This window comes from Falco peregrinus, chromosome 14 (assembly GCF_023634155.1).
Source record: "Falco peregrinus isolate bFalPer1 chromosome 14, bFalPer1.pri, whole genome shotgun sequence".
NCBI classification, from domain to species: Eukaryota; Metazoa; Chordata; class Aves; order Falconiformes; family Falconidae; genus Falco; species Falco peregrinus.
In genome coordinates, this window is record NC_073734.1 from 23,761,713 (window position 1) to 23,789,631 (window position 27,919).

At 45.8% G+C, this 27,919-nt stretch overlaps 1 protein-coding gene across 5 annotated transcripts; it reads left to right on the forward strand.

Annotated features, from left to right (window-relative positions):
* The first annotated feature begins 58 nt into the window (after positions 1-58).
* Positions 59-27,670, forward strand: PDPR (pyruvate dehydrogenase phosphatase regulatory subunit). Of its 5 annotated transcripts, none has more exons than XM_055818589.1 (18): positions 59-149; positions 984-1,284; positions 3,632-3,765; positions 4,734-4,815; positions 4,908-5,071; positions 6,083-6,204; positions 7,066-7,183; positions 8,542-8,691; positions 11,942-12,134; positions 13,668-13,792; positions 15,501-15,656; positions 15,759-15,892; positions 16,286-16,434; positions 17,763-17,875; positions 18,243-18,337; positions 18,990-19,079; positions 19,357-19,539; positions 20,447-27,670. In XM_055818589.1, the coding sequence occupies exons 2-18, from the start codon at positions 1,058-1,060 to the stop codon at positions 20,849-20,851; spliced, it is 2,640 nt and encodes an 879-aa protein (XP_055674564.1). In that variant the 5' UTR covers positions 59-149; positions 984-1,057; the 3' UTR covers positions 20,852-27,670. The 5 variants fall into 5 exon arrangements, with proteins under 5 accessions (XP_055674564.1, XP_055674563.1, XP_027637065.1 ...); XM_055818588.1 differs by having other exon boundaries at positions 74-149; positions 981-1,284; XM_027781264.2 differs by having other exon boundaries at positions 107-586; positions 981-1,284.
* The last annotated feature ends 249 nt before the right edge of the window (positions 27,671-27,919 follow it).

Below are 27,919 nucleotides of genomic sequence, written 5' to 3' on the forward strand. Positions count from 1 at the left end.
GAGAGGGCGGGGCGACGCTCGACCACGCCCCCGCCTCCCGGGCTGGGGATTGGCCAGCGGGCGGGTGACGCGACGCGGGGGGGCGGCTGTCGCGCCGCGGCTGGCGGCCGTAAAGCGCGGAAGGTCAGGCAGGCCTCCCCCTGCCCCAGGTGAGCCGGCGCGTCCCCGCGGCCCCGGCCCGCTCCTGCGGCAGCCGCCGGGGCCCAGCCCGCTCGGGGCCGCCCGCCGCCGCCACCGCTCCTTGCCCGGCCCTTCCCCTGCCGGCGGCCCTGCCTCGTTCCCCCCGCGCGGGGCCGAGCAGGCCGAGGCGGCGGCGGCTCCCCGCCGTGGCGCCGGCCCCTCAGGCCGGGCGCGGGCAGCCTGACGGCGGTACCGTGCCTGGGCGCGGGTCTGCGGCGTGAGGCGGGCCGCGGGTGAGGGGAGCACAGGGCCCTGCCGTGACCTCCCCGCCGCGGGTAGCGGGCTGCGCCGGGTGGGCGCTGCCACAGGTCCTGGGTAGCGCCTGGTGGCAAAGCTCACGTTAGCGAGGGCGCGTCCGTGGTGCCTTGTGCTAGTGACTGTTCGCAGACTTGGTTTCCTTCCTCAGGTAAGGGCCCGGCAGCGTCAGTGATAAAGCTTATCCTCTTAGTAGCCTTTATGAAAGATCACAGAGCGTGATCTGTGCCCGCTGGCTTTCTGTACTCTACCTGTTGTTGGTGAGAGTGTTCTCGCTCTTCTTTGCCAGCTTTCATCTGGTTTTTAGCTCATTGTCAAGTTATACCGCCGTCAGAAATGGTGCGACGCTCTGCCCATGACACGATCCAAGTTTAAATCTTAATAGCAAGGCTGTTGTTTCAGGACTGAATAACTGCTCTCCTGTTTGTTTACTCATCAGCTTGTCCATGTCCACTTATACCCGATGCACCATGTGATGTTTGCTGCTGCCAGCCTTGTATATAATAAGATAAGCGGTAATGTGATTCTCATCTTTTCCTTCCTAGAAGGAGTGGTACTGAGTTAACGTCCGAACACATCTAGGTGGTGCTTTAAAAAAAACAACTGACAAATAGCTGCCAGGATGTTTCTCCGATTACTGTCAGATACCCGGTGGCGGGCGGCTAACCCCAAATGGAGGAGAATGACCTGCTCCCGGCGAAGTACCTCAAGTACTCAAGAACCTCACCCGGCTTCCTTGCCAGCACAGGCGCAGGTTGTCATCTGTGGTGGTGGAATCACAGGCACCTCTGTGGCATATCACCTTTCCAAGATGGGTTGGAAGGATATAGTCTTACTTGAGCAGGGCAGGTAAGGATTTCTGGTAACAAAACCGAAGAACCAGGACTTCCATGCGTAGCAGCGTCTGCTGTAAAGTGTTATTTCTATTTCTGCACCTGGACCCTTGGAATAAGATGATACTGAACATAAGTAATGACGCTTATTACATTTTTGCAAGCACAGGGCAGGCCTGCAAGGTCAGTTGACCTTGGTTAAAGGCCAGACTCCCACACAGCCACTGTCTTTACCTCCTCAGCAAGGTGGGGAGAAGGTAGGCTGAGAAAGCTCGTGTACCAAGATAAAGACATGGAGATCCCTTATCAGTTACTGCTTTGGGCAAAACAGACTTGCACTATGGAGAATTAGTTTAAAATAATTAAATAATTAGTTTATTTCATGCTAGTTAAAATAGATTCAGGTAATGAGAAACAAAACCCAAATATGAAAGCATTACCTTTCCTTTCCCATGCTCAGTTTTACTCCTGCACTCCACTGTCTTCTACACCTTCCCCCGCCAGCCCACCCTCCGCCCCAAGAAGCGCAAGGGGTGAATGGTGGGGTTATGATCAGTGCTGGGCTCCAGTGTGGGTCCTCCATGGGCTGCACTTCCCATCAGGAGAACTCTGCCCTGGCATGGGTTTTCCATGGACCACAGTTCCTTCGGGAGATACCCATCTGCTCTGGCATAATTACAGGTAATAATGTAAAATACAGTGCAGCTGACAAAGACAGATGGACCATTTTAAGAGAACTAAAAATCCATGTAAATCATCCAGCCCCTATTGACCATCTCTAGAAGTGGGATGCAATACGTATATAAAAGCATTACACCACTAACAAAGCTTAAAAGAGATTGCAGGAGATGTGGAGGTTATAAGCGGACATCACTAAAACATCACTCAGTAAGCTGGTTAAAGGCTGGGATTATCTCGTTTGTTGCAGGATTTAGTGCCTATCTGTAAAAAAGTAAGGCCGTTGCAGTGTGGCTGAATGCAAGCCTTTGTACGCCTTGGTGAGCTGGATCTGCAGTCTGGCAGAGCACGTAGCGCCTGTTGAAAGCTAGCTGTGCAGCCCTTACCTGTTGTTAGATTTCCATTGCAGACAGATCTGTGTTGTTTTCATTAATCAGTTTGGAGACCTTGGGTACGAGGCAGTGCTAAGGCTTTATGGGTTTTGAGAGGTGTTTATTGCAGCAGCTTCTAACACCCTAAATAGGTGCTGGACTGAGCATATTTACTGTCTGGCTTAGAGCGTCTCAACTGTTGCTGCCTTCAGGAATAATTAGCTGTGATTCCTTGACGTTGCATGGTTGGGAGGCAGGTACTATTGGGTTCTTTATAGTTGCAAAGAGAGGAAATGGGGCAGTCTTGGCTGAGAGCTTGTGAGCGGTGTCCTGAGTGAAACGAGGTGCTAGGCTTCATTTGTAAGAATGTTATCTTTACAAGCTTGGAGTTGGGTGCAAGTACTCCATTACAGACTTTCATTGAGTTAATGTTGTACAAGCTCAGTCTGTGCATGCTCAAGTAAAAAGGATGTTGCGTTAGCAGAAACAACGTGAAGCTCAGCCTGGGGAGACTATGCGTCAGCTGTTTGGGTTGTCATTGAGCAGGGATGTGAGGAATACCTCAGTCAGCTGGTTCCCAGGCTGGATTGCTGAGAGAATATGGACGTGCTAGGCCAAAAGCAGTCTTGTCAAAGGCTTGCATAGGCAAATGGAAAACCGCAGGATCGCTTTAGCAGCAGGAAGGATGACTTGGAAGTATCGTGGAAGCAGGTTGTGAGGGAGATGCTTAAACCTGGTTATCTTGCCTTCCTGTGTCTGTACTGCAGGGAGTTTTTAATAGGTTTCTACCTCTACAGCAGCCCTTCACCAAATAGCTGGATGGACAGTGGTTTAAGGGCAGTTTAAAAAGGGACCAGAAATACGTGTACCTGTCTACGGCAGTTGCTGTCCAGTAGGAGGAACTCGTTCTAACTGTAAAGATGCCAGACTCAAATCCAAGTTAATTTTCATTTGAGGGAAATCCTACTTTGGAGAAAGAAAGAATCAGGTTGGCAGGTTGACTTAAGCATAAGGTAATTTTTCATTCAAGTGCTTTCTTTGAAAACTTTCAGTGTTTAGGACTGGTTAAGAAATGGTTTAGAAATGGTTTTGGAATACAATGCATTTTCAAAAGCGAACTGAAGGAAAAGCATTCTCAAGGTTGCATTATCCCTGCATCATCCAACTTCCAGCTTTTGGTCTGATACGTTGGGGGGAGGTTGCTGTCTGGTTTATGCTGTCAGCAGAGCTGCTGGAGCAGCCTGACCTGATGGGGGGTTGCTCGTCTCTGTGCTGGTCAGCAGCATGAGGCCACCTTTGCCACTTCTCCTGCAGGTTAGCTGCTGGTACCACTCGCTTCTGCGCTGGCATCGTGAGCACGGCCAGGCATGTGTCCATAGAGCTGAAGATGGCAGACTATTCAAACAAGCTCTACCAGCAGCTGGAACAAGAGACGGGAGTAGTAACAGGTGCTGAAAGTATAATCATTGAGTAGTCTTTGGGGAACTGAATCAAAGTCCTGACACTGAAATACAAATGTAAATTGATGGTGTCTTAAGGGTTGGTGGTTCCTGTTCAAAAACAATACGTTTGGACAGAATCAGATGCAAAGGGATGTTACTAATGCAGTCAGAGGAGTGGGAAGAGGAGTATTAGATGGGCAAACCGAAGGCATCCTACCTGCAAACTGACAGCTTTTATGTTGTCTGTAACTTGGGCAAACGCAGGTGAATTTTCACAAGGATGCTAAAAAGTATATTGCAGTGACTGGAGCAAATGGCCCATTTTCTGCACTGACTCATTTCTCAAAAAGAGAAGGTGGTTACCAGAAGCGCTAAAGCGTAGGCAAAGCAAGGTATCTTACTCTAGTCTTATCCTGGAAATAACCTGGAAAGAAAATGTTGTGTTGAAATTCTCCCTCTCCCTCTGAAATGCTTAGGCACGTACTGACAGCAAGAACTTGGTCGCTGTAAAGTTTTCTGCTGACAAGGACTTGTGATGTATGTCAGACTCAACAGAGGTTAATAACTGTGCCTGTAATTAAGATTAGTATTACTCTATTGCAGGTGGAAGAGTCAAAAAATGTCTGCATTCAGTAGTTGAGATTTTAGTCTTCTGAGCAGTTATTAGATCACTTTTTGCCAGTAACCTCTCTCTCTTTTAATAGGTCTATGTGTGAAGTTTGATTATGGATTGTTTTTTAATAAACATGAGTAAATGTAGTATAAAGAGTTAGCACACAAGTCAAAATTTAGTTGCTTTTTTAAAAAGTTGACTGATGGGGTTTTTCATTACTAGCTGATATTTGAGGATCTGGGATTTCCAGGCTTCAGAGTAGTGGAAGCAACAGGTCTGCAATTTTATTAAAGCAGTGTGTCTGAGATTAAAAGGAACTGAAGATCCTGTCCAAATCTGACGACTTTGGTCATTGTCCCAGGGTATGTGAAGACAGGCTCTATTTCACTGGCTCAGACTCAGGATCGACTGATCTCCCTGAAACGCATTGCTTCATCGCTGAAGTACGTATAAGCAGGAAATATAAACTGATCTTAAGTTTGTACCAGCTCTCCTGCAAGACTAATGACGGCATTTTTCTGATGTTCTGTGGCAGCGTAATGGGTATACCTTGTGAAATTATCACCCCAAAGCAAGTGGCACAACTCCACCCACTGATCAACATCCATGACCTTGTGGGGGCCATGTATGTGCCAGAAGATGCACTCGTGTCATCTGCCAATGTGAGTCTGGCTCTGGCAACCGCTGCCTCACGGAATGGTATGAGGTTTTTTTATCTATAGAGTGCTCCCCTGCATGATAGTCACCTTCTTTCCATAAAAGAAAATTATGTTCTGCGTCTCTGTCGGTATTCTAACTGAGCCCTGAAGACCAAAATTTGGTTATTTCCATAAGGTTCAGATTCTGTAAAATACATTTTTTTCTCAAAAAACAGGCTGATTTACTTTTTTTTTAACATACTGAATCTTTACAGATCTGCTGTGATGGATCAGGCACCAATTTGTTGTGCTTACTGGTTATTAATTTCTCTGAATAAGCACACTCTCTTATCATAAAAATAATCTTTCGTAGGACCCGATTCAGAATTACACATCAAAAGAGTTTTAATTACCTACAAATGAAAAGGTATGACTGAGTCCTTGGGGAACGTTTCACTGGGCACGTATGCTTTGGAAATGGATTTGGAAGTGTGGTAATAAGTGCTATTTGCCCAGCACTTTGGCAAAATTTGAGTGGTCTATAAGTGGGAGAAAGGTTACATGTGATAACAGAGATGAAGCTCATTAAGGGTGAAAGTCCATCAGATTAGAAGAAGCTACTTAGGAAGATACCTCTCAATTTCTCTTAGTCCATCTTTTTTTTGCACTGTTAATTGATTATTTTTTTTTTTTTTTCACAAAGTGACTGATTTCCCATAGAAGAACCAGTCTTGCCATCTGAAACTACAGACTTTGTTGTATAAAGAAATTTAAATGAAAAGAAACCTGTAGTTGAGACTCCTTTTGTGTTTTTTATGCTCGAGTGTATTTATCACCCAGATTATCACATGGGAAAAAGTTCTGTAAATCTCAGCCTTTAAATTATGTACAAATTGTTTGCGTGACGTTTTACAAGTAACAGGGTTTTGCTTAAGAATTACTGGGTCAAGAATAGAAATTTTGTTTTAAAGAGAAAATAAGCATTTAGGTTCAGTATAAGGCTTCAATGTTAGCAGCCTGACACATTGGAAAGAAGGTTTGTGGTATACTGACTTTGTCATGTCCTCTCCAGGTGTCCAGATTTACGAACGAACGAGTGTCAGTCATGTTGCAGTCCAGAATGGTTGTGTGACTGGAGTCGAGACCGACAGAGGACAGATTCAGTGCCAGTACTTTGTCAACTGTGCTGGCCAGGTTGAATTATTAAAATTTTTCTTTCTTTTTTCCCTTTGGTTAAGAACATGTGCGCTTTCCTCACGATTTTGTTTTCCTTTTCCTTTTTTTTTCTTTTTTTTCTTCTTTTGGTTTGTCCTTTGGCTTGGTTTACTGGAGTAGATTAAAATCATGTTTTTCAGCGTCTTAGACCAGCAGGGGTGTGAAGGAGAACAGCACTTTGCTTGGCACCACAGACTGCTGAGCAGCACCCTGCAGCTTGTTGGTACAACTCTGCCCATGGTCTCTCTCCTGGGGGGTGCACCCTTCTGACATGAAAAATTTTGCTTTCTTAGTAAGAAAATTTTGCTCTCCCTTAGTGAGACAGTTAAGTCTCTCGCCACCCTTCTCTCTCTCTCTCTCATCCCCTGCCCCCAGTTTTTTTTCCCCCTTTAGTATCATGTCTTCTCCACTGCAAAAATACATCTGACAATTGCTGTTTCTCACCTAGCAGCTGGCTGGCTTATTAGTACCTGTTCTTAGCAGTACAGGCACCTAAATCCTGACTATTCTGCTTCTAGAGGCTGAGCCTAGTATTGACCTTGGTGTACAGATCTTATTTTGCTTTTGCATTGTAAGTTGATATACTACTTAGTCTTGAATCAGAGCCCCACTTTTCTAGATCTTATATGAGGAACAGAGAACAGTCTTTATCCTAAACAACGCAAATTCTGAGAAAAGAAAAATATGTGTCTATTTTAAGGTTTAGGGCAGGTAACCAAATCTTACTTGGTCTTCTGTGAAAGCAAACTCACAGAGGTGACCTGTGCTTTTGTCTTGCCTTTTTTATTGGAGTTAATTTTCTTCTTTAGCATTCTAACCTGCACTTGTTTTTTATTTCAGTGGGCCTATGAATTGGGGCACTCTGGGAAGGAACCAGTCAATATCCCCCTCCATGCCTGCGAACACTTCTACCTCCTGACACATCCTTTGAAGGAACCTCTGGCAAGCAGCTTACCAAGTGAGGATTCTTCACCTCTGCTTTGCTTTTATCAGTGAATAATATCCGCCTTTCCAAGGCAACACGTAGTTTATGACAAAAAGGCCAACTGAGGGCTGTGGGTTCTCAGCTTATTTGGGACTGTGAAGTGTGTTCTAGCTGAATTGGTCTGAATATCCTTTCAGTGGTAGAAGGAATCTCTTGTGAAAGTTTTTGCTGCAGAAGTTGATTTTCAGAGTTTGCCAAATTAGCAGGAGAATGACCTTGACTCTAGCTTGGCTAGCAGGTGTCTCTCAGACTTGGATTTTTGCATTTGTGGGCTGGAGAGGGTGCTAGCCTTGGCACTGTGTTTTCCTTGCAGGCTGCTGTCCCCAAATGGCCCATCTATTCCTTTCCTCCAACTGAAGCTAAGGCTTTACAATGGCATTTACATGTCTATGAGCTGTAGGGGCAACCAAACACTTGAGGTAATTGCTCCTCCCCATGTTCTGGCTTTTGGATCTCAAAGAAAAGCCCTTGTGTTTGAAAACTGTGGTTGGGAAGTAGAAGGCTCTGCTTATTTACTCTCAGTCATTAGCAAGATTTTCTGCTTCTAGGGAGTAGTGTATATACTCTCCAGGGAATTCAGCTCCCTGACCAGAGTCCCCAAGTGTTTTGCTTTTACTTGACTGAGTAATTTAAAAAAAAAAAAAATATATATATATATTCACACACACAGAGAGATATATATTCACAGCTTTTCTGTACATGGAAACAATTGCTACGGAACATGTCAGGTGGAGTATCATAAATGCTTCAAGTTGGCACTACCACTGGAAGAAGCAATCTAGAGCTGTTTGTCCTTACCCCAGTGCTGCCCACCTTTGTGCTGATGGTCTGCAGCAAACTGGATCAGTGATGCATCCCCATTAAAATTAACTGTCCTCAAAATAGGAAGAGAAAGAGGGGGAGGGCAGGACATCTTTTGGTGGAAGGTCTGGTCTGGGGTGTAGTTCCGGTGGAACTAAGCCAGTATAACAGTTTGTCAGTCCCACAAGGGGTCTGACTCCTTCCTGTGTCCTCCCACTCCTGGTAACACCATCCTCCTGGCTTGGGTGCTCTTCAGGCTCAATTCAGTTCACTGCGCTGCCCCAAAGTTAACATGCATGGTTGTGGTGGGAGTTAGTGCTGGTTCAGTAATCTAAACTTGCTCACCAAGGTATCACATAAGAACCAGAACAGTGTGAGAGTGTGGGGTTGGGGAACTGAGGTTGTCCCGTCTCGTGTCAGGAGGCCACCAGCCTGTCAGCACACCCCATCGTTGGTGTTTGTGGAACAGCTGCCTGACACAGCTATCCCTCCTCTCAATTCCCTTCCCACCTCTTTTCTTTCGTCTGCAGCTATTGTAGACCCAGATGGCAGGATCTACATACGCAACTGGCAAGGTGGCATCCTCTCGGGAGGCTTTGAGAAAAACCCCAAACCTCTCTTCACGGAGGGACGGAACCAGCTGGAGATTCAGAACCTTCAAGAAGATTGGGATCATTTTGGTATGTTAGGGAAGAAAGATTCCCACAGCAATGAATCACAGCACGGTCAGGGCTGGAAGGGACCTCTGGAGACCACCTAGTCCAGCCCCTGCTGAAGCAGCTCTCCTAGAGCAGGTTGCACAGTGTTGCGTCTGGGCTTTGAATGTCTCCAGAGAAGGAGACCCCAGAGCCTGTCTGGGCAGCCTGGCCCAGTGCTCAGTCACCCTCACAGTAAAGAAGTTCTTCCTCATATGCAGGTGGAACTTCCTGTGTTGCAGTTTGTGCCCATTGCCCCTTGTCCTGTTGCTGGGCACCACTGAAAAGCCTGGCCCCATCCCCACCAGCACAGCCTTCTGGTGTATCAGCCACTCCTCCCAGTTCTGTCCCATCAGCAGCTTGCTGAGGGCACGCTCAGGCCCTTCATCCAGGTCAGTGATGACTAAGTTGAACAGGACCGGACCCAGTCCTGACCCTGGGGAGCACCAGGAGCTACAGGCCTCCAGCTCGACTCTGCCACTGGTCACAGCCCTCTGGGCCCTGCTGTTCAGAAACACGTGAAGCACATGGCTTCAGCAGAAGGCCGAGTTAGCAGCAATGCAGGCTGTTGTTGACCAGCTAGCATGTGTCTGCCTTTACCTGAAGGGTGTGGGAAAGATGAACGTTCTCTTAAATTCATTCACTTCTTCATTTGTCAGTAATTTACATAAAACCCCTTTACCAAAGGAGACTACATCGATATCTGTGTAGTGTTTAAAAACACCCACTAACCCTTAGCATGTATGAATTTCCTCTAGTGCAGCGAGGTACTGCATAAACTCTGCAGCACTCTTTTTCCATTTCATTTGATTTTTGACTGTCAGTGCCACATGCTGCTCTGCTTGTGACACTGGGGATCGGTGCTGTTGACCTGCCATGTAGCCGTGGTATTTTGTTTTGGCTTCTCTCTTCAGTAGTGACTGCCAAGTGCATTTCCATCGGTGGCGGTTGCTTTGTGGACAGAACTTGGTATTGTTGCTTCCCGGATTTCATCCCACCATTGACAGTGGTGGTTTTTATATTCCAGATATTCTGTCTTTCTCTTCCTGTTTTACTTGATTCTATTTTCTTATTCTTTATGTACTTTTATATGGAGGGCTCTTTCTGTAGCAAAGAACACAGCATAGTTAATGAATCCCTTTCTTCCCCCCCCTTCCTTTTCATTCTTGATAAGTTTGTGTGTGCCCTCTCATCTTCACATTTGCCTTTTTTTCAAGGATCCTGTTTTCCCTTGTGTCAGAGCACTTTGCATCCCTTGTGAATGCGCATGCATTTTTTACTGATTTCTCTCTGCAGTGGTAGTGTGTTCTTCCAGCTACTCCCCAGGTTAAATCAATTAATTTTACTTCCATTTCTGTGAGATGCCATATTGATACCATAGAAGTTTGAACTCCAGGGGGTGGAGCCAGGATGGGGTGCAGTTTTGTTCTGGCCTGTGCTAGAGGTTTTTAGATCTGTAGATGCCTGCAGACTTGCTAGAAGATATTAGCTTCACTGTGAATTGCTTGAGCTCTGCACCCACTTCCTTTTTGGTTTTCTAGGTACTGCTGAAGTGAAAAGCAGCTACATGCTGGCACCCACAAATTGACAGAGTTTCAGAAGCAACTGTGTGCTGTGTTCCAGCATTGCCCTTTTATCCGTTCAAACATACCGAACAGTTGAGCAGAGTCAGAGCTTACTCAGCCAATATTTGATCCTTTTCTAGCACTGCAGTTCCTGTGGTTTGAGCTCTTGCATTACTGCTTTGATCTCTTTTGTTGGAACACCTTTCAATTTTGAAATAACCTTTACAGTTGCTTAAATGTTGGGATGGAGATGAGGATAAATCTAATACTGATCTCTCTTTTTAACAATGAGAAAAAAACCCCTGTAACTACAGGTTCTCACTCTGGAATTCTAATGCACAAGAGAGGGAAGAAAAAGAGCAGGTCAGAAAGACCTTCTGTTTGTAACTTCTTAGGTAATGTGAAATCTGATTATTTTACTGCTTGTGTAAAGCAGAGGAGTGTTATTGGTGCTGAATTGTGAGGGTTTTTACCCGCAGTACTATGCAGAGGTAACTTCTGGACAAGAAAAACAAAATAGGTAGCTTATCCCATTATTAATGCTCTCAAATGTCAGACTGTGAAGAATTGCCAAAAGACCTTTCCAGCGTGACTGGGCAATGAAGTGGCAAGGAAATTCAGTGAGGATAAATGTGAAGTGACGTAAGTGTCTGGGGGTGTGTGGGGATGGTCTTATTTTCACCATACAAAATGATGGGCTTCGAACTGACCTTGGGGTTGTATTAGTTCTGTGAAGACATCAGCCCAGCAGCAGTCAAAGCAAAAGACAAGTTAGGCATTCTTAGGAAAGGAGCAGAAAACACAATCATCATGCAATACTAAATCCTTGGTTTGCCAGGTAGGGGTTGTCGTAGGCTGCATATCTCCAGAGGGTGTCGTGTGACTGGAGAAGGCCCGCTGAAAGAGCAGCAAGAAGCTGATCAAAGCTTGGGACAGTTGCCAAGTGAGGAATGACTGAGTGGGCTAGGAAAAAGAGATGACGGGAGGGAAATAAACAGACATTTATGAAATCTTGAATGAGATGGACAGGATAGATGGAAGAGTTCACTCTCTTCTGTTTTGCCAACTGGGAGGCATCAGAAACAGTTAATGGGAGTGTGAATTTCAAAACAAAGGGAGGTGACTCCTCACACAACAAATGATAAACATGTGGAACTCCTTGGCAGTGTCTGTAGGATGTTTTCATGAGTTTGCTGAAGACTGGTCATCAAGTACTTAGGCGAGAGATCGATGTAGGGATTACTGAATAGGGAGAGCTATCCAGAGTTTATGAAATGCTCTGAGCTGATGGTGAGTGGAGGCTGGCAGAGTGCGTGGGGCAAGCGTCATACCGATTTGCCTGTTCTTACTCCTCACTGGGTATCTGTTTGATGTTTGTTCCTATTGTTTGCCCTGACAAAACTGAACATGCTCTTGCGCTGTGGAAAACAATACTGGGCTCTTGGTCTGGATTGGTGTGGCTGCTTTTATGGTACTCGGTGTGATCCATGTCAAGTAGTTCGATTCCAGCAGGTAAACGGTTTATCCTGTAACTGTTTCAAAACATGGAAGCAGTTTCCATCTGTTTAGATAACAGCATGGCTCTGTTGTGCTGTCAGGTGTGAAGGTGAAGTAGCTGAAATGCGTCGAGACTGAAGGCTGTGACTTTTTGTCTTTTTTTTGGGTCCTAGAGCCCCTTCTGAGTGCCCTTCTGCGCAGGATGCCGGATTTGGAGGCTCTGCAGATCATGCAGTTAGTGAATTGCCCCGAGTCCTTCACACCAGATATGCGGTGCATAATGGGAGAGTCACCCACCGTGCGGGGCTATTTCGTTCTGGCTGGCATGAACTCAGCTGGTATCTCATATGGTGGGGGAGCAGGCAAGTAAGTGGTTTATCACCGTTACGTATGTAAGTAAGGTTTTAACCAGGAAAAGAGACTGCTCAGATGATCCTTCTGTGTATAATGTTCTGGTCAGTATTTGTCACCTCCTCTCTGACAAAGACTCCTCTTTATTTTCCAACTTGAGTGAAGGAAAGGAGCAATTGCCATGTTCCGATTATGTTCTCCTGTGTGTATTCCAAACCTGTGCTGGACTCTGCCGTCCTGCACACCTCTCCTCTGGCATCACATCGCAGTGAGCGGCTGGGGATTAAGTAAGCTTCCCTAGAGCTAACTGGTCTTATTTTTATCTACCAGGAAGAGACAAAAGCTTAGCAAAGGATATATTCCTTCACCTTCTGTACTCCGTGATTCCCTTTAATTTATTATTTGATTGAAGTCCTTAGATCATTCAAGTTGACACAGCAGTTAATTTCTCTGAAAGCAGAGTGAATCTGATGCAGATGAAGCACCACATATGTGATGCCAGTGCTGCCAGTACTGCTGAAAGCTGCCAGTGAGCTAGGGATGGAATCATTTCCCAGTAAAACCCAGTTGCTGTGTTAATGTAAATACTTTGACAGGCATGTAAGTGTGATCCCAGCAGCAAAGTTGCTTGCCGAATGATGCTCACTCCCTCTGATTGCCATTTGGTTTTGGCAGCCCAGCATCCCTTCTGCCATACAGCCTTCTTAACAAGCTGCTCACTTGTCATGGCAGGTGTTAGTATATGCATTTGTCTCCAGTAGTTTCTGTCCATTGTCTAATAATTGAACTCAGCGGGGAAGCAACTCATTATTTTTTTCTTTGTCATATAAATTATAGAGAACCTTTGCAGTCAGGTTCTCTAAGAATCAAAGTATTTCTGAAGGTAAAAGCACGATTTGTCCATTTGTTGCTACATCCTCAAGATAAGCAGCTTAGCTTGCTAATGTAACTTTTAATGATCAGTCTCAAACCCCTGTGTTTTTCTGTTTACTGACTGTGAACAGATCCTTCCGCTCTGCTTTGGTCTGAGCTGCCTTTGTCCTTTAGCTCTGGAGCATGCCTTCCTCCTTCACTGCTAGAAGTGTAGCTAAACATAACTTGGCTGGCACCTCGTGCTGGAATGAATGCTGTCACTGATGGTTTGTGGCTGAGCCTACACCAGGTACTGAAAAATGACAAAAGCAGTCGGCCTCCTAACTCCGACCTAAACATACTGGGCACCTCCTTTTTAGTGTAGCCTGAGGATTTGACACGGTGTCAGCCAGGCTACCTGCCCAGGCTCTGGCTTCATTTACCACGTGTCCTTAACTTCCTGTGGCCCTGTGTGTTTCATCTTAATGGGAAATTAATAATTTGGAAATCTGGTGGATGGGTTTTATAAAGGGAAACCTTCCAGATTCTGCTAGTATTTAGAATACCATGTTAGTTGTCTTCTCTCTCCGTACTGCAAGAAATTCTCATGTCCAAATTGCTTTGCTTCTGACTTCAAAATTAGACTCTTTCCCTTAAGACACTGGCTGATAGCTCACTCTTTACTTCTTCCATCAGGTATCTGGCAGAGTGGATGGTAAATGGGTATCCATCAGAAAACGTCTGGCCACTGGATTTGAAACGTTTTGGTGCCCTTCAGAGCAGTCGCACTTTCCTCCGTCACCGTGTGATGGAAGTAATGCGTAAGTGAGGTCTCTGCATTCAGTGCTGGCCAGGTTGTCCAAGATTTTCCTCTCTGCTGTGCTGTCTCTCCTCTGGCATTACTCTGAGAATGATTTTCCTTCTTCCTGGCCTCCTTTGTGGCAGTAGGGCCTCTTTTATAGAGGAGAAAGGAAAGGATAGGGTTTTTTTGTATTAGCAATGTTCTTACTAAGTTTTCTTAAAAGAAATGCTGTCAGTACTGTGCTCTCTTCTATTTCTGTGCTTTGCCTCTGGTATGGGGAGATCTGTGTGTATCTCTGTAGGACTCCAGCCTGATAAAACAATGCCAAGGTCTTAACTGGGAATATTACACTGTCTCAAACATTGTTACTCTTTGCACATCATTATAGTGTGGAAATACCATCGCTTCCAACTTAAGAGTATGTGTTACAGTTATCTTAGATCATTCAGGAAGTATTTGTAGACATACTCTGCTTTCTCCTGTCAAAGTTTGTGATAAATACCTTGCAGAATAGATCCGAGACATCATTGTGCCCTGTCTAAAGCCATAGTTGCCTCCTGTTGTTTGATTATCTGTCCTGAGATCATGTGGACAACTTCTTTACAAGTTTCAAGTAGACGTATGAAGTCCTCCACAAGTTGCAAAACAGGAACAATTATTTGAATACCAAGTCTAAACTAAAAACATATGTTCAGGTGAAAGCAGAGAAGTTGGGTAAACCTCTTAGTCCTGCTGTATCCAGGAAATAAAAACCTTATGCTTTGACCTTCCTCCCAGAAAAATCACTTTATACTCTGGCCATTATCCTGCAGTTGCTTTCAGATACAAATCTCAATGCTGATAGCTACAGAATCACTCTGTTTTTTACAAGATAAGTACTGTATTCAATTTCTGCGGTTTTATGTTCCCATTCTAATATATTCTTTCCTCCACCACTCTTTCAGGAGTGCCAATACTAGATAATGCCAAGAAAATCATTGCATCATTAACTATGAGGCAAAACTAGTAGAAGTATTCAGTAAGAAATACTCGCCTTATCCTGAATTTTAAGCAGCTTATGACCTACGTAGAAACGTAACACTTACGAAGAAGTACTCAGGCATCCTTGAGTTATTACTCCCCAGTGGTGACCAGGGAGGATGCTGCACATTTATTAGGGTAACATGTTTTCTAAATAAGAATATTTTATATTGTTATATATATATATATATATATATACATATATATATATATATATATATAGCTGAAAAGCTATAGGAGCCATGTGGAAAAGCTTCAATAATTAGAGAAGGCTGAACTGCCAGTGTTTAAGAAGGTGAATTAGATGATCCTTGTCACTGTGGGCTGCCTACCCCAGGATTAGTATTGTCAAAATGATAAGTGTCTGATACAGTGTGCTGTCAGGGAAGAATTATGCATAATTAATGCTAGTCAATATGACTTAATGAAAAATAGAGAGGTTTTGTTATCTTGACAGATTTGTCATAAGACCATAAGTATCTATAAATACAAGCTTTCTGTGCAAATATTGTTACTCTGATTTTGAATAGCTATAAATGGATCAGAACAGATTTGTCGATTTTCAAAACCAGAAGAGGAAGGTCAGAGCTGTCTTGAGGATATTTTATTAATGGTTCAGATATTAGTAAGTACTGATAACCTGGAAAAAAATTTTAGGTAAAGATAATCACTTTGCCTAATAACATACCTTTGGGTTACCGTTGCAGCCCTCATTTGTGATCTGAAAGTTCCCCGTTGGGACTTCCAGACTGGCAGGCAGCTGCGTACTTCACCGCTGTATGACCGCCTGGATGCACAGGGAGCTAGGTGGATGGAAAAGCATGGATTTGAGAGAGTCAAATATTTTGTCCCACCTGGGAAAGGTGAGATCATACTTTCCTCTGCCTAGTGCATCCCTGTTGGTCTATGTAAGATCTCAGCTCATCCCGTTTCTGAATTGACCCGTTGATTCTTCTTTACATCAGATCTGCTGGATTTGGATCAGAGCAAAACCTTTTACAAACCGGATTGGTTTGATATTGTGGGTTCTGAAGTCAAGTGCTGTAAGGAAGCAGTTTGTGTCATTGACATGTCATCTTTTACCAAGTTCGAAATAAGCGTAAGTACCTAGGAAGTGGCAAAGCATCAGCCTGGTAAGAGTGGCCTTCAGTTTCGTATTGACTGCTTTTACAAAATTGTGTGTCCCCTGTTGGGGATAGATAGAGGAAGTCAAGCTGTATGACCAAATTTAGGTTGTACCACAATATTTAGTATAGAACTTTGCTTTTTGTCTGTCGGGTGTACAGTTTATAGAAATACCTGCTTACTCTATCAACAGAATTTGACCTCCAGCACTACATCACCATTGTATCCTATTACACTTCAGACATCAGTTCACTGTCATTACGAATTTAATGAATTTGGGCCAGGACGTTGCGATCTTAAACTGCCCCAGTGGATTTGTATTGCTCAGACAGGTTGTCTGACTTTCTCTCCCTTTCAATTCCTGTAGTCCACAGGAGACCAGGCCCTGGAGAGTCTGCAGTATCTCTTCTCAAATGACCTGGATGTGCCAGTTGGGCATGTTGTGCATACGGGCATGCTTAATGAGAAAGGAGGTTATGAGAATGACTGCAGCATAGCACGACTGAGCAAACGCAGGTAAGTATGCAGACAGTGTCTTTATCCATCACCCTCTGGGTGTTAGAGCCTTTAAGAACCTCTTAATGAAGATCACAAAGTTTTTTCACCACTGTAAACTAAAAAGAAAAATTGCAGTTTTCCACTTACGTTCCTAATTCAGTAACCCAAATGAAAGGGAGCTCCTGAATTTACGTATGTTGGGGGAAATACGCCTTTGTCTGAGACTACAGATGAAGATAGGTTTCTGCAAAATGTTAGGCCTTCAGATGTTTAATTGCACAATTGAAATACAATTTGTTTTCAGCAGTCATTAGAGTTTATTAATTTAGGTTGTCATCTAAAGTGCAAACCAAATGGTTCCTCATTGGCTCCTGGCCAGTCTCCTCACTGAAATTGCATGCTGAAAATACTATTTTTTGATTATTTCAACTTGCATTGCAGTATGGGTACTCTAATTCTCAGCTCTGCAGTCTTCCATGGTTTGTTTTTTGTGTGCTCTCTGGTGCAAACTGACATGATCACAGTATCTCATCCTTAGACTCAACAGTTTGGGCTCTCTTTGGCATTCAATCAAAAAACTACTTCTTCACAGGCATGTCCCAGCTGAATGTTGATTTTATTTCTCTGGACCGTTTTCTGTGTGTGCTTTCATTGTATTGGTATGAAAGCATTCTTCTTTGCTGCTCTTTCAATTAGAAACAGCTTTTCTTTCTCTTCCTCTTCTGTCTGTATTCATGTATTGCTTAAAAGTACTGTCCTTCTCTGTGTGAAACCAGGAGCCTTCCTCCTTGCCTAGTCATTTCTGCAGATGTTATCTCTGTCAGTAATGTACTTTAACTTGCAGCTTGTATGAAAGAAGACTTATGCAACAAGTAGCTCATTTTCACATATCAAGTGGAGTTCTCTTTTTGGAAACTGTTAATAATAACTGCCATTGTGTGTGAAAAGACTCACACTGAAACAAGAAATTGCTGTGTGAACCATGCACTCTTCTGACTGTCAGAGCAGACAATCACTGGTCGTGAAGAGCTGCAAATACCTTCTGCAAAGCGATTGTGGCTTTTGAGGTACCCTGTAAACCTGCTGTAAACTGCCCGTGTTCCACTTCTAGTCCCTTCTTGTCACTGGACTGACTGCTGCTAATGCTTGAAGGCTGGGGTTTCTCATCATGACAGAAGTGATGGCATTGATCCAGAGACTCTAGCTGTGTTTTTTTGCAAACCAGCTTGTTTTGGTCTCCTGTTAGCTCAGAGGCTGCTGGATCGCTCCAGTAGTTCATGGACAAAGAATGAACTGAATCATCTTGTGGCTGCTTGTTCATTGTTTGTGGTTTCAATTTGTTCCAGCTTCTTCATGATCTCCCCTACTGACCAACAAGTCCATTGCTGGGCCTGGCTGAAGAACCGCTTACCCGACGACGGCAACCTGACCATGGAAGACGTGACCTGGAAGTACACGGGTAAGAAATCACTGAATGCAGACCTCCTTATACAGCCTGGAATCACAAATGATGTCTTGTGCTGCATGCCCGTTAATTTTTTAAGGTGTCGGAGTGGTGACTGGGTCTCCTTTCCAAACAGCTGGATGAGAACAGCAATTCAGAGACTTCCTTCCAGCATGCCCTGAGCTGGGAGACAGCTTTTCCTTTGCTGTGCACTGTCAGGAGGGAGAGTTTAATGTCTCTTTCCTCCTTTATTAAGTGTAAACATACCTATTGGTTCAGTAAACACTAAGGTTTTAGAAATTGGAGTGTGCACATATGTAAGGTAGACACCGGGCAAGGCTTCTCCAGGCTTATCCTAGTATTGTTACCTGCCCTTCTTTAGCTCTCAATCTGATCGGCCCCCGTGCTGTCGATGTCTTGTCAGAGTTGTCATATGCCCCGATGACTCCAGAACACTTCCCCTCTCTCTTTTGCAAGGTGAGTGACTGTGCTTCCTTCCTTCTCACCCCACTAGGTTTTTTCAAAGCGTCTGTGGAAGGAGGGGAAGAATTATGCTTTGGATAGTTAGAAGGGAATTTAGATTCACACGCAGGTTTGCTGCAGTTTCCGAGCGAAGTTGGTAATGAACTCACTAGGCTCACTGCAACTACTCCTCTGTGGGTTCTGCTTGCTGAATGGATAGGTGAATATGCGTTTGGTTTCGCTATTCCACTCACTCTAGGCTTGGTGCCATTTTATATCTCGGCATATTTCATATAATCAGTCAGGAAGCTGTCGGTCAGAGGAGCAGCTGGGATCGGTGACCGGGGAGTCATTGTTTCCTGTCACATTAAGAAGTTGAGCAGATAGCTGCTATTCAACTTCTGTCTTGTATCTCGAATACAAGCCTGTGTCCTGACCTAGTTCCAGGGCTTATTGCCAAGTGTCATGAAGTGATTAAGAAGTCTGGGTAATGTGACATCACTATTTGAATTTTTAAATTCAAATTCTTTGCAAGTACGTGCTGGTTGTGAATACAGTGAGGAATGGGAGAGAGGGCTGGCCGGTGTGGTTTGTGTTACACGTTGTGCTCCCCCTGGATCTCTGCTGTGTTCCGGTTTGGATGATTTCACCCCCTCTGATTCTGCAGGAGATGAGCGTGGGCTATGCTAATGGCATCCGTGTGATGAGTATCACTCACACAGGAGAACCTGGATTCATGCTTTATATCCCCATAGAGGTAAGAGTACACTGTAGCCTTAGCTAATTAAAAAGGTTGCTTGCATGCATAATCAGAAACACTTTCCAAGTTGACACAGGTATGAAAGGTCTGGTTTGTAGCTTGGGAAAGCTGCCTGCAGGCACCAGGGGGAGTTTCTCCGCTTCGTGTCCCATTCCAGTGGGACAGGCCTCTTGTGCTGCAGCGGCAGGGCACCCTAGGGTCCATGGTGGTGTCAGATGCTGTTGCTCTCTCCGGGTGTTAGTCTGCATCTCTGTGTTTCACCCTTCCTTTGCAGTACGCCCTTCACGTGTACAACGAGGTGATGAACATGGGACAGAAGTACGGCATTCGGAATGCCGGTTATTACGCGCTCCGCAGCCTGCGCATTGAGAAGTTCTTTGCGTTCTGGGGCCAGGATCTGGACGCTTTTACCACTCCTATGGAGTGTGGACGCGAGTTCCAGGTCAAGCTGGACAAGGTACACCGCCTCCTGCACTGGGGTGGGTGGAAGAGCGGTACTGAATTGAAAAGGCTGCCAGCCGAATGGATAGATGCCTTGGTTTTGATGGAGCTGCGTGTAGTGCATAACTATAACCTATATTTTTATGCTTCAGCAAAGTTCTAGAAATACCAAAAATGTTCTGTCTTCCTCCTTCCTGGGCAGCATTCCTGGTGATCTGTGTAGTGTCCTGTATTGCTCAGGGGTGCTGTCTACCTTACAGATGCTCAGAGTTTGTGTTTCTTCCAGCTGTTTTCCCAATCTGATGAAGCAAAAGCCAGCCTGTGCACCAAGTGGCATTTAATGATGTTAAATATGAGGATAAGCACAGAGGACAGGTGTTTTCTGTTTTTACTAAAATGGGAGTTCTCTGCTTTTACTGAAATGTAAATCACCATAGAGTTGTATCCTGCTTTTGGGGTGGCAGGTGCTGCCACTGTCACTTGTCTGTCTTCTTTCTTGCATCTTTGCACAAGCCAAAACAACTGCTTGTATCAATTCAGGAAGGGGATGTAGTGATTAGGGATACAAATTTCATGTGCTATTACAGTTTCCCTCTGGTTTATAAAACACAGTAGACTTCTGGAACCAGAAAAATGGCAAAAACTAGAAACGGTGACACAGTTTTCACTCTGGTGAAAATTAGAATGATGTTTTTAAAGGCCGGCTTCGCGAAGATTTTTGTGCCTTTTAACATCTGGAACAACAAATATGATAGGAAAGTTTCTATCTGAGCTGGGCTTCTTACATATAGAAGCAACCTGTCTTGACAGGGTGTAAGTTCCAAGCGTAAGTTGACCTCGTGTCAGTAAACTTGTCTGCTAAAACTCGGCCACCACTACAGTTTGTGTTCCTTTCATCAGCTGATGCTTCCCTCTCTCCCCAGGGAATGCAGTTTGTCGGCCAGGAAGCACTGTTGGAACAGAAGCAGAGTGGTGTGTACAAGCGCTTTACCATGTTCATTCTTGAGGACCATGACACGGATATGGACCTCTGGCCCTGGTGGGGGGAGCCCATTTTCCGCAACGGCCGCTATGTGGGCAAGACCACCAGCAGTGCCTACAGCTACACGCTGGAGCGCCACGTCTGCCTCGGCTTCGTGCAGCACTTTGACGAGAAGACAGGAGAAGAGCTGGTGGTGACCACTGACTTCATCAACCAGGGCGAGTATGAGATTGACATTGCTGGGCAGCGCTTCCAGGCCAAAGCCAAGCTCTACCCCTTCAGCTCCCTCTTCACACACCGTCGCCGCAAGGATGAGGTGGAACTGAGCGGCTACCAGAGGGAGTAGTGCTGACTAGACCCGACCTGCTCCTTTTCCCACGCTGGAGTCTTCTCCCACTATCTTCCAGTCCTTTCTCCTCGCTCCATGTATTCCTTTCTTTTCCTTTCTTGTCCTTCAACTTTTAAACTTTTTCCAGTGTGTTATATTTTGTATATTTTAAAACTTTAATTTTCAAGCTTTCCCAATCCTGTCGGTCTCCCTCCTTCAACCCTTTGCTTGCCAGGCTCCCCTGTGCCCCAGCAGATGAAGCACAGTGCTGAGCATGCATCCAGAAGTCCATGGGAAGCCTGTATAGGAGTGAACCCCACCAGGGGCCCTCACCTCGTGGTGGTGGGAAGAATTGGGGTGAACCTCTGAGGACTAGACCCTTCCTCTCTCCTCTCCAGCGTAAGGCATGGGACAGCAGGTGTTTGCTGCCTGTGGTTCAGATGAACGCTGTGACTTCACCCTGCTCTCCGCATACCGCGTTGTAAGAGGGGTCGGCACGTTGGTGCACACAGCAATAGAACGATCAGCTACCTCACTGGCACGCACTTCTCTGCCTTGGTAGTACCTCAGCTGAAGGGATTGAATAGACGGAGTGAAAGGAGTGTGGCAGTGGGATCATAAATTGCTTTCCTTCAGCAAAGCTCTTTGTGTCATGCTCCTCACACAGATGCTTCAAACAGCGCAGCTGGGATTCACCCCTTCTTCAAGTGTCAAAATGAGCTGATTCGAACACTGATGGTAAATGGTGAAGGGCTGGGGGGATGCTGAATATTGCACACATTTACGTCTTCTTCTTTTTCTTCTTCCCATTGTGAGCACAATCAAAAGCAAAGATTCTCTTTATTTACTTGAAAAAGATCTGTTAAACATTTTCCCCACTTCTGCCACCCGCATACTCATCATGGTCTTTCTGCTCCAGCATCTTTCCGTCTGGAGTTTAAACACAGTGTTGCACTGATGTCTGCCCTGTCAGCCATGATGAACACTTTTTCTAGGGTCTAGAACCTGTTCGAGGCACTTTCTTTTCCAGTTAAATAGCAAGCATCAGTAGTGTAAATACGAGCTCAAAACCCTCCACGGTTCTTGTCTGAAGTTTGCTTTCTGCTGCTTTAGTTGTTTCAGGTCATGCCTTCAGCTCAGCGCGGGCTCTGCCAGTTCATGATCCAGATGTTCTCAGTGTGCAAAAGGAGTCGGATGGCCCTTAAGGCAGCCGAGGTGAACGCCCAAAACCTTAACCCCTTGATAGAGGTTGTCAGAGCAAGCTCCCCCATCAAGGGTGATAGGGAAGCTGTGGAAGCTAGGGGTGGAGAGTCAGGAAAGGGTGTAAGAGAATTAAGGATTTGAGCATGCACTGTAGTAGGTTGAACGCAGAGGTCTTCGCTGAGCATTCTCTCCTTTGTGAGTGGTGAATTCCTTTGTAGTGTGTGACCTCTTCAAGGATTGCAAACATCTTTTTGAATTGACATGCAAAAATTCTCCAGTCTCTGAAATGTGGTGACCATAGCAGGACAGCTTTTTGAGATCTCGCAACCGAGAGTACCCTGCGTGGCTGCTGTAGGTGGAGATTCCACTTGGTTGTCATTTCTTCCACATTCCCCTGTTAACTGCTCTCTGAATTGAAATTTTGCTTGGTGTGTTAGAATTAATTGCTTAAATGAAAGGTTCGTAGGGCATCTAATAGCAGTTGAAAATCTGATCACTTCTTGCATGTCTTTATTGCATAGAGAGATACTGTGATCCCACTGTTCCTGTGCCGGACGTGCATACCAAGGAGGATCTTGGTCCCTCTGTTGGTTTTATGGGATGTTGCTGTGCCTTCCTTATCCAGGGAAACAGGCTTTCAACCAAAGAAAGAGTTTTATACATGATATTTGGGATGTGTCTTGGAGCAGCCCTTCTGATCGGAGTTTCTTGACCATTTCTTGTTCCTGGTGAGGCATGATGCTTCTTCAGGAGACAAAGTGTACAGCCCAGGCGAGCTAAAAAGTACTTATTGCAACCCCTGAAAAGAGATTTTAGCTCGAACCATTCAGTTTGTTCTCTGCAGAGTTAAAACTAGTTAAGACCAAACTGGAATGTTAGCAGCATGCTGTCCTCTACCAACCACTCGTTCATGAAGTATCATTGAAGTTGCAGCCAGATTATAGTCCTCCTTGTGATTATTTTTTCTTTCCCCTAATTTATAGGCACCTGTTAGTTCCTCAGACAAATTCTGATACGGGCGTCTCTTCCCCAGCAGTTCAGACATTAAAATTGCGTTTTATGAGCTACTTTTGTCATTATGTCTGCTTAGGTTTATTTTATGTCTAGATCTATTGACTTTTCAGTACCAAAAATAGAGTGTGAAAATAGTTTTCCATCATGCTGATAGAGATACAGCGACACGTTCTGCAGCGCTATGGTTGCTGTTCGAAACCCAGAGATAGATGGTTTGGTAATTGTTAGTCTTGCAGCTCATTAACGCCTACTCTGGCTTTCCCTGCTATGAATTCTGATTCTTGTTTTATATCAGAACCTGTAGCCTTCAACTGCTGTTCAAGCTTAGTCAATTTAATTTCTGGCAGCTATTTTTGACCTTACAACGTTAAAGAATAGTTTGCCTTCATCAACCTGAATACCTGTCAAGGGAACAATTGGAAAGTATGTTTTAAAATAGTGCTAGATACCGAGAGCGAGGAAGGTCCTTCTAGTGTAATGTTTTCTTCCAGAGGTATTAAATGGTGATGTAAGGCTTTTAATCCCTTATCTGATGATTAAAAGTAGAGTGCCTAAAAAAAGAACAACAAAATCAGTCAAAGAGCTACCACCTTTAGTACACCTTCAGGTTAGGAAATTGGAAATCATATCTTGGAAGCTGCTGTGACGCATCTAAATAACACGGACTGTAAAATCATATATCCTGATTTTCAGCCTTAAAATGCTTTCTGCTGAGAAAGGCGGTTTGTTCTCATTCTGCACGGGAAGACTGTAAACCTTGGGTGGGAAACACTAAAATAGCATCCCTCTCCTCTGCAGCAGCAGGGGCGACGGCCTCGCTCTGTGCTGAAGCAGCAGCAGCAGCTCTGCCCGGCGCACCTCGTGCGGAGCCGTCGTGGGGTTGTTACCAGATCTCTGAGCTTTGCTGTCCAGAACGGGAACAGTCCTGGAGATGTTGTTCATACAGGCATCTTTTGTTGCAAGGGAAGTTAACTGGAGTTTAATACAGGAAATTCCTTTTTTTTGCTAAAATACCATCGGTTGAGCATAACCCATTTAGGATAAGCTTTTTACCCATCAGTGATAAATGTTTAGGAAACATTAGTGGGCCGTGGGGGGACAGGCCACTGTGAGTGGCATGCGCTTGGCACGTGTAGGCTTGGGTTTTCTGCCCCCAGAACTGAACGTCTGAGGGGTTTGCTGGCGTGGCGGTGGGGCATCCGCCGCAGGGTGCAGCCGGGAGGGACTCGCTTGCCCAAGTGTCGTCTGTGGCGTGGGGAACTTGTGTAAGAGGCAGCACTTACTGGGCAGCCACTTCCCTTAAATGGTTTTTCCAGAGGTATTACGTTGTCTTGCACTTGCTGTGTCCTTTCTGAAGCTCTGGTGTTTTGTTAGTTCTTGAGTGAGTACTGAAAGGCTTGCGTAAAAATGGATGTTAGAGAAGAGAGAGATTGTTGTTCATATTTAATGATCTGAGGATAAAATTAAAGCAGTCTATTTAGGAATGATGTTTTCTGTTTCAGGAGGGCGTGTTACAGTGATTTTTCACGTGTCTTTGCCAGACTTAGTTTCTTCTGGTTTTCTCTGTGCTGGCTCCAGTGTCCACATTTGGTGTGCCTTGTTGGACAGCTTCTTTTTGTACTTTGTGGCAAGGAGGGGAGGCTATGCTGAAACTTCCACTGCATCTCCGAGTCATGGTGTAAGCTTGGATTCCTCCTTTCTACTCTTGCATTCAAGCTGCCGCGGATCATGTTGCTGTTCTACTGCTGCAGCTCTGAACTCCAGCCTGTGCTGCTGTGGGACCTCTTGTGCGCAAGGTTCTTCTCTTCATTCTACCTGATGCTTCATCCTCTGAGCCAGGTTGGCTCTGGATCTCTCTCTGCATCAATTTAAGCTCTTCAACTTGCAGACGGTGCAGGTGCCAACATCCGAACTCCCAGGCGGGTTTGTGGCCACTGTATATTCCACCATTTCACCTTCCCTCTCCCTGTGCCAGGGTTTTCCCACTCTTGCTACACTCTTCTAATCTCCTTCCTCAGGCGGCTGAGTGCAGCAGTTCCTTTTGCCCATCAGAAAGCAAGGCACGGCGAAAGAAAAGCAGGCAAGGGGATGGCAGGGTGGCTGAGCTGAGGCGGGAGGGGAGGTGTGACTGCGGTTTGATCCTTTGCCCCTTACTCAGCCGCTGAAGCCCAGCCTTTGAAAGATGATCAGCCCCGATTCCCAGCCCAGGGAGCATCTTCCTTTGCAGCCCTACTGCTGGACAAGCCCGAGGTGGTGGCAGTGGCTCTGGGCAGAACCGGGACAGCTTGTTGAGGAGGCGAGAGCAGCAGTGCTGCTCGTTTTCCAACATACATTTCCTTCTCTCATCTCCCTTGGCAGTGCAGGAAACCGTGCGCACAGCGGAGGCAGGGGTGCGCGCACTCGCTTGCTCGAAACACTTGTCTCTCTCTGGCATGTTCTTGCAAGTGGTGTCTCACCTGTGGAGGTACAGCACTGACATCACTGACCCGGTCCTTCCAGCACGCTTTAACAAGATGGTTACATTTTGGGAAGAAATCTATAGAAACAAGGTAGTTTCCATGTTTTGAGAGGGAGGAGTTGCTTGCAAGAGCAGAAGTCATTCTTATTTTAAATAGAACATTTAGCTGCTGCCAGCGTCCAGCAAAACATTCACAACCTTCCGATTATGTCTTCCCGAATGATTTTATTGTAATACATGGTCACATTAATTTGTGCCCCGTTTGGGATGTTTTTCTGTTTTAAACTTTTTCCTTAACTGATTGTTTGCATTTTTATTTAAAAAAAGAACCCATTCAGTTAGGGAACAGGGCCTGGGGAAGGGAGGGGGGTTAATGTCATCAGATGACTTCAAGCTGTCTCTGAAAAGCATTTGAAAATTTTCTTTGCACTTTAAACTTTCCGTAAGCTTTGTGATTGTAGCATGCTTACAGCCCTCAGCAAGAACAGTCTTTGCATTTGGGAGAGGAAAAAAACCCTTCAAATATTTGTAGATGCCTTAAAGCTTTAGGTGAGGTATTTGAGCACTGATTGTGCCTGCCATTTGGTTTTCTTCCCGGAAAGCTGTGCTGAGTGTGTGAGCAGACACAACCGTCGGCAGATATTTTTGAGCAAGCACTGGGGCTGGCGGAGGCTGCTGTTGCAGTATGCCGCGGGTCTGAGGCTGGAATTTGTAATGAACTAAGCTAAATGAGCCAGCAGCCCCCGTGCCTGTACAGCTGTCTAGGCTGACACCTTCCCTTTTTATTTTTTCCCCCAGAAATGGATTTATTCGCTGTTTTGCTCGTGCTATAATGAGTTTTCTTTCTTTAAAGAAAGAAGCCGGGGCTGGTGTAGAGTATCCTATGAGTGTCTCGTTGCATTAAAGGAAACAAAATTCTCTGCTTGAATGCTTCCCTGCTGGACCAGCTGACACGTGCAGGCATGGCTCAGGGGACACGGGAGCAGCGGGCATCTGCTGCTGCCCCTGATGGTTGCTGAGATGGCTCTGAGGCTCCTGTTTGTCTCAAAGCTGTGCTGGGTGCCCGATGTCAGGCTGGCTTCTGAGGTACAGCACGGCACCCAGCGCTGCTTTGCAGGTATGATGCACTACGCTGCTCATACGCGCTTCTGCCGGCAAAGCAACCCAAGCCGTGCACGGGGGAAAGGATCACGCATGCACCATGAGCGCAGTTGTTTTCAGACCGCCTGCCAGGCAGCTGGCTGCTGGTAATGTTGCCTGCATCTGCGGGAAGAGTTGGGGAAAACCCTCTTTGGCCCAGATCAAATCCTTGCTGCTGCTCCCGAGACGCAAGGTGTTTCCTTCCCCTCACTTTCTGCTCTGTTCCTGGCTGTGCACGCGTGACAGCTCCTGCTGTCACCAGTTGTGGAGGAGACCTGGGCTGTGCGGGAGAAGGGCTCCCTGCGTCTTGGACAGGTACCCGGTGCAGGTCCCCTGAGCAGAGACTGCCACCCTGTGAACTGCACCAGCACATCCCTTCTCCACCATTGCTTCTGGGCATCGGGTGCACCCATTTACTCCCCCCAGGCCCCTTCATGCTTTTATCAGTCTGCTGAGACCAGATTTGAAAGGGCTGGCAGGGCTTCTGAAGTGTGCTACTGCTGAAGTTTTAAGAACAGCAGAAGTTTGAACCTGTGAAAACATTTTCCTAGTGCCTTACGTTTGTGAGCGTTGTGCAATGGGCGTAGCTGAGGTGGGGCAGACAAGGAGCAACTTCAGCAGCGTGGCTCCCCGTCCGTGGCAGCCCTCTCCCGCTCCCCTCGCAGGGTCATGGCAAGCCGACACACGGGCTGTAGCAGCACGGGGAGCTTTTAAAACCCTTTGAGGTCTGGGGTTGTAGAAGCCTTGCGCTGGGTGGTCTGCCTTTGAGAGGAGCGGTGGTCTCGCATCTGCTGGTTTTGGGTTCAAAGGGGTTTGGGAGAGACGGAGCTGCTCTGGTACTGGACCCCATGGGAGGACATGGACAGTTGTTCCCAAGTGCACAAGTCAGGGTGAGTTTGCTGCTCTCCACTGAGGCCGTGTTGTTACATACGCTGTATTTATATCGTGCTTTATTTCATTTGATATTTTGGTTGGCTTAAATGTTGCTAGGTTTGTATATTAATAAAGAGGCATTTTAACTATTCCTGAATTTGGCAATCTGTTACGCAAGAGCCTTGTGTGTCTTTGAGGACCCAGCCCCCCTGGACATCTGGATAGGATCCTGCAGGGATGCTGGGCCTGCGGCACGGTCCAGCCTTTGGCGCTGGGAGCTGGAGCAAGACCCGGCCCTGCTGGGTCACCCTGGGGAAAGCTCTTCCCCTGCCAGTGCCTGCACCCGCTTTCAGAATGACATCCCCCGAGAGCCTGTCTGTCCCCTCCCTGGGCCCGAG

Bases quoted from the DNA above. Each gene is read 5' to 3' on its own strand.
- PDPR (XM_055818589.1), top strand. From the start codon at position 1,058: ATGTTTCTCCGATTACTGTCAGATACCCGGTGGCGGGCGGCTAACCCC. The intron at 15,657-15,758 runs GTGAGATCATAC...TCTTTACATCAG, and splicing joins TTTTGTCCCACCTGGGAAAG to ATCTGCTGGATTTGGATCAG. The intron at 19,540-20,446 runs GTACACCGCCTC...CTCTCTCCCCAG, and splicing joins TCCAGGTCAAGCTGGACAAG to GGAATGCAGTTTGTCGGCCA.